The 4661-nt window shown below is 32.2% G+C and overlaps 1 protein-coding gene across 1 annotated transcript; it reads left to right on the top strand.

The window, feature by feature from the left end:
- Window positions 1-1897: 1897 nt before the first annotated feature.
- LOC145059655 (uncharacterized) lies at window positions 1898-3334 on the top strand. The gene is made up of 3 exons (XM_079007468.1): window positions 1898-2178; window positions 2359-2633; window positions 2742-3334. The coding sequence occupies exons 1-3, from the start codon at window positions 1898-1900 to the stop codon at window positions 3332-3334; spliced, it is 1149 nt and encodes a 382-aa protein (XP_078863594.1).
- Window positions 3335-4661: the final 1327 nt, after the last annotated feature.

The raw sequence follows: 4661 nt of genomic DNA, 5'->3' as shown, positions 1-4661 counted from the left end.
TTTTTATTATTCTCTTAAGCATAAAGGTCGGCACATATTCTTATACTAATAAAAAATGATTTTAATTTTCTTTTTTTATGTGTCACTCTAATACAACTCCTTACTAATATTATGACATGTGACAGGAAGATATGTTAGATAAATCACTATCACAATTAATGAGGTTAATGTTTTAAATAATAGATTTTAAACTTTTTATAAAAACATTCCCTTTTTGTAATTATATGTTAAATTTGAAGTTATAACTAACTTTAAAATTTTGGTATATCTCTTAATTAATAATTTATTTAAATAATTGATTAATAACTATGAATTTTTACTATCAAAATTTAATAATAGATTTTGTAATCGTGGTTCCTACGGGTTATAAACTAGTAAAACTTTTAAACAATATTGTCACATCAAATATCCTTCCAAAAAAGAGTTTTGTCCCTAAAACCAACAATTCTATTGAACAAGCTTCTGAACCGAATACATTTGTTAACTAAATCACCATTGATTTGAGCAATATTGAGCCAAAACACCTTTTATAGAATTTTTCGCTATGAGTTTTCTATCAATAGGAAAGATGTTGTGAATTGAATTTATGCACGATAACCAAAATAAGTTATCTCGTTTTTGAAGTCACCACCATCATTCAGCAAAAATGGCCAAGTTTGCTGAGTGTAAGGCTATGTTTGGCATACTAGTTGAAAAGCTAATTGATAGCTGAAAAGCTAGCTGTTAAATAAAAAACTAGTTGATAGTTGAAAAACTAGCTGATAAAAAATGACGTTTGGTAAAACTAGCTGAAAGATGTAAAATTACATAAAAGGGCATTTAAGATAACGTGTTTCTATAATTAATTAAGGGTTTTATTTGGAAATTTTTTAAAATATTCATAAAAAGCTAGTATAAGTAGTTTTTTAAAAAACTAGCTTATAAGCTACTTTTTGGTTTGTCAAACACGATAACATAAAAAAGTTCGAAAAATAAGCTAGTTGTGGCGCACCAAACACAACCTAAGGCATAAACCTGATAGGCATTGTAATATATTAACATTGCTAATAATAGTTTTTTATGAAGCTGCAAATTGACAGTTTTCCAAAGAAAATGGGTTAATATGTCATTTTTGCATAGTCTAGGGGAAGTATATGAGAATATACCATCGTACGATACGACCCAAGGTGCGGGGAACTTGGAACATGCCATGCCTGTTGCTATCTCGCGATAATTTGACATTTATGATATCGCGGGCCACGATACAAGCTTTACAGCTAGCCATCACGTGTCTTTATTTCTGGATGCTCCCACTCACGTGATTCTCTTTTTGGTGGAATCTCCAAGAAAGTTTGGTATTACCGTATACTTGTAAAATTTAAAGCTTTGTCTTTTTTTATTGAAAAATCAAATATTTTCAACTTCTTATTTATTTTTCCCTTTTTTATTTAATTTTATCTTTTTATTCAGTAGATAAAAAGAAAAACAAATGTTAAAATAAAATTTTTAAAATTAAAAAATATCAACAATTCATTATTTCATATAAATAAAAACATAGATAAAAACAAAATATAAAATAATATTTAATTCATCTTTTTTTTTTTGTTTAGACAGACGAGTGTGGGCAACAGGGATTCCCATCATTAGTGACATGACACCTAATAACGACGTCATAACAGGAGGAGCACCGCCCCCTAGCCGTTATTAGGTGTTATGGTATTACGCATGATGGCCATAACGGGAGGCAGCGTACGTTATTTCTTGGGTTTTTGCTTCAACGACTATAATTTTGACCGTTTGAAACAAACGGTAACATAAAAAAACAAGTTTTATATATACTATAACATAACCTTTATTATTTTTACATATAAAACACATACTTCTCTACATATTTCTTTCAATATTTCAAAACCAAAATATGAATCAATTTGATCTGGCCCATCCGTACAACGATGATAACGACGAAGACGTTTTGTTCGTGAGTATGATGTACCGATATTATACAGACAGTCTGGTACAGCCAGATCCAGCTCCACTACTCACACGTGCGGCGTTTAATAGAGATTGTGAGGAAGGGCATAGACGGCTAGTTAACGATTACTTTGCGGAAAATTGTGTCTACCAGCCAAACGATTTCAAAAGAAGATTTCGTTTGCGAAAAAATGTCTTTGAAAGGATAGCCAACGCTATGGAAGCAAGGTATCGTTTGATTTAACTTTTATAATTTACAAAATGTCACTTTTAGATAAAATAAATACAATTTTTATAATTACATGTTTAATATTTATTTAGCTATCGTTTGTTTCAACTTTTATAATTTATAAAATGTCACTTTTAGATAAAATAAATACAATTTTTACATGTTTAATATTTATTTAGGTATGAATTTTTCCAAATGAGATATGATACTAGAGGCAAACGAGGTTTCACAGGGTTGCAAAAATGTGATGTTGCAATTAAACTTATGACAATGGGGGAGTCGCCCGATTCTGTTGACGATTATATGAGAATGTCTGAGAGGACCGCACGAGAAAGTTTGTATTTATTGGCAAGAGGTGTTGTCGAAACCTTCGGTGACCAATACTTGCGCAAACCTTCGTTGCATGATATTCAACAACCATATGCAGCACAAGAAGAAATACATGGTTTTCCGAGTATGCTTGGGAGCATTGACTGCACACACTGGAAATGGAGAAATTGCCATGTGGCGTAGAAAGGCCAATATTCGAGCGGTCATCATGGAGCGCATTCGTTGGTATTAGAGGTTGTTGCTTCACAAGATTTATGGATTTTGCATGCTTTTTTCGGGGTTGCGGGTTCTAACAACGACGTCAACGTTCTCGATCAATCACCAATATTTGACGATCTTTTGTTAGGAAAAGCCACGGATGCTCCTTTCATAGCGAATGGAAATGAATATAAGTTTGGGTATTACCTTACAGACGGAATATATCCACAATATTCCACGTTTGTGAAGGCGTTTCGACACCCAATAGATCCAAGGGAAAAATATTTCAAGAATCGACAAGAAGGAGCACGTAAGGACGTTGAACGTGCTTTTGGGGTTTTGAAATCAAAATGGCACATAGTTGAACATGCGGCGAGACCTTATGAGTTAGATACTCTACGATATATCATGTATGCATGTATCATAATGCATAACATGGTTGTCGAAGATAAAGGACGCAATATTGCAACGTATTCGCCTACGGAGCCAAGACATGTGCAATTTCAACCAGGGACATCGGAATATTTACATAGAGTGGTTGATATTCAATATCAGCGAAAACACAAACAACTCCGTGAAGACTTGGCAGATTACATTTATGTTAGTCACGAATATGAAGATGAATAGTTTTATGCCAAAAAATGTAGGTTTATCATTTTTTTTTGCTTTTTAGGTTTTTAAATGTTTTTGTGTTTTGTTGTAATTTTTTTAATGTTGTTTTTAATTTACATTTTATTAAAATTTTATTTTTACTTTTCAAATATAAATAAATAAATAAATAACAAATTCGAAATATAAAAAGAAAACATAAAAAAAAATAGAAAATAATTGGTGTTATCACATGTTATTAGATGTTGCTCATTTCCACCTTGGGTGTTATAACACCCATGTATGAGTAGGATGCTGACATGACACCTTTTGGATGTGATAACATGTAATAACATGTTGCACACACCTAATAGTCTTAGTTAAGTTTATTTTATTTTGTTTACATTTAATCATTTATAATTACTAAAAGGTTATTCATAGTATTTATACGGTAACATGATCTTTTATAAATTTTCTATATATTGGAATTAAGAATACTAATTCATGAAAAATAAAAATAAAAATTATCCTCTTGTCATAGCCAAATTAATCTCATTATAGATTTTCGATCCCTCTCATTCCCGTTCTCGCTCTCGTTCTCCTTCTCTTCCTATCTTATTGCTTCTCCTAAATCCTAACTCTAGTCGTCATCGTCTTCGGCCATGGGCGAAGCTGCATCATCGTTTAACCTCTTCTAAAAATCATATGATATTACTAATATTAGAGCATGCATTCATCTCATTTTTATCTTGCATGTCTAGGTTACGATGTTTTACGATGTTTCGGAAGAGTATTTTCAAACGTTATGTATTGATTTCATTGTTTCATAGTCAAATTAATCACATTATAGTCTCTCTCTCTCTCTCATTGCTTCTCCTAAACCCTAACTCTAATCGTTGTTATCTTTATCCACGACCAAAGCTGCATCATCGTTCCACCACTCCACTAAAAAAGCATATGTCATTACTAATATTAGAGTATGTATTCATTTAATTCTTATTTTGCACGCTTGAATTACGATGTTTGGAGAGGATAATTTCAGTATTTTTGATCTCTCTCGCTCTCGCTCTCCTTCTCCTTCTATCTTGTTGTTTTTCCTAAAGCTTAACTCCCATCGTCGTCATCTTCAGCCATGGTCGAAGCGACATCACTGTTCAACCTCTCCTCTAAGAAAAAATATACATATGGTAGTACTAATATTAGAGCATGTATTCCTCAATTTCTTATATTGCATAATTTTTTGATCTCTCTCTACGCTCTCATTTGATCTCTCTCTACGCTCTCATTCTCCTTCTATCTTGTTGTTCTCATAAACCCTAACTACAATCATTGTTGTCTTCAACCATGACCGGAGTCGTATCATTGC

This window comes from Lactuca serriola, chromosome 6 (assembly GCF_051521515.1).
Source record: "Lactuca serriola cultivar US96UC23 chromosome 6, Lser_US96UC23_V15, whole genome shotgun sequence".
In the NCBI taxonomy this organism is placed as follows: Eukaryota; Viridiplantae; Streptophyta; class Magnoliopsida; order Asterales; family Asteraceae; genus Lactuca; species Lactuca serriola.
The sequence above is the reverse complement of the archived record's forward strand: the minus strand, read 5'-3'. Positions and strand labels throughout refer to the sequence as shown.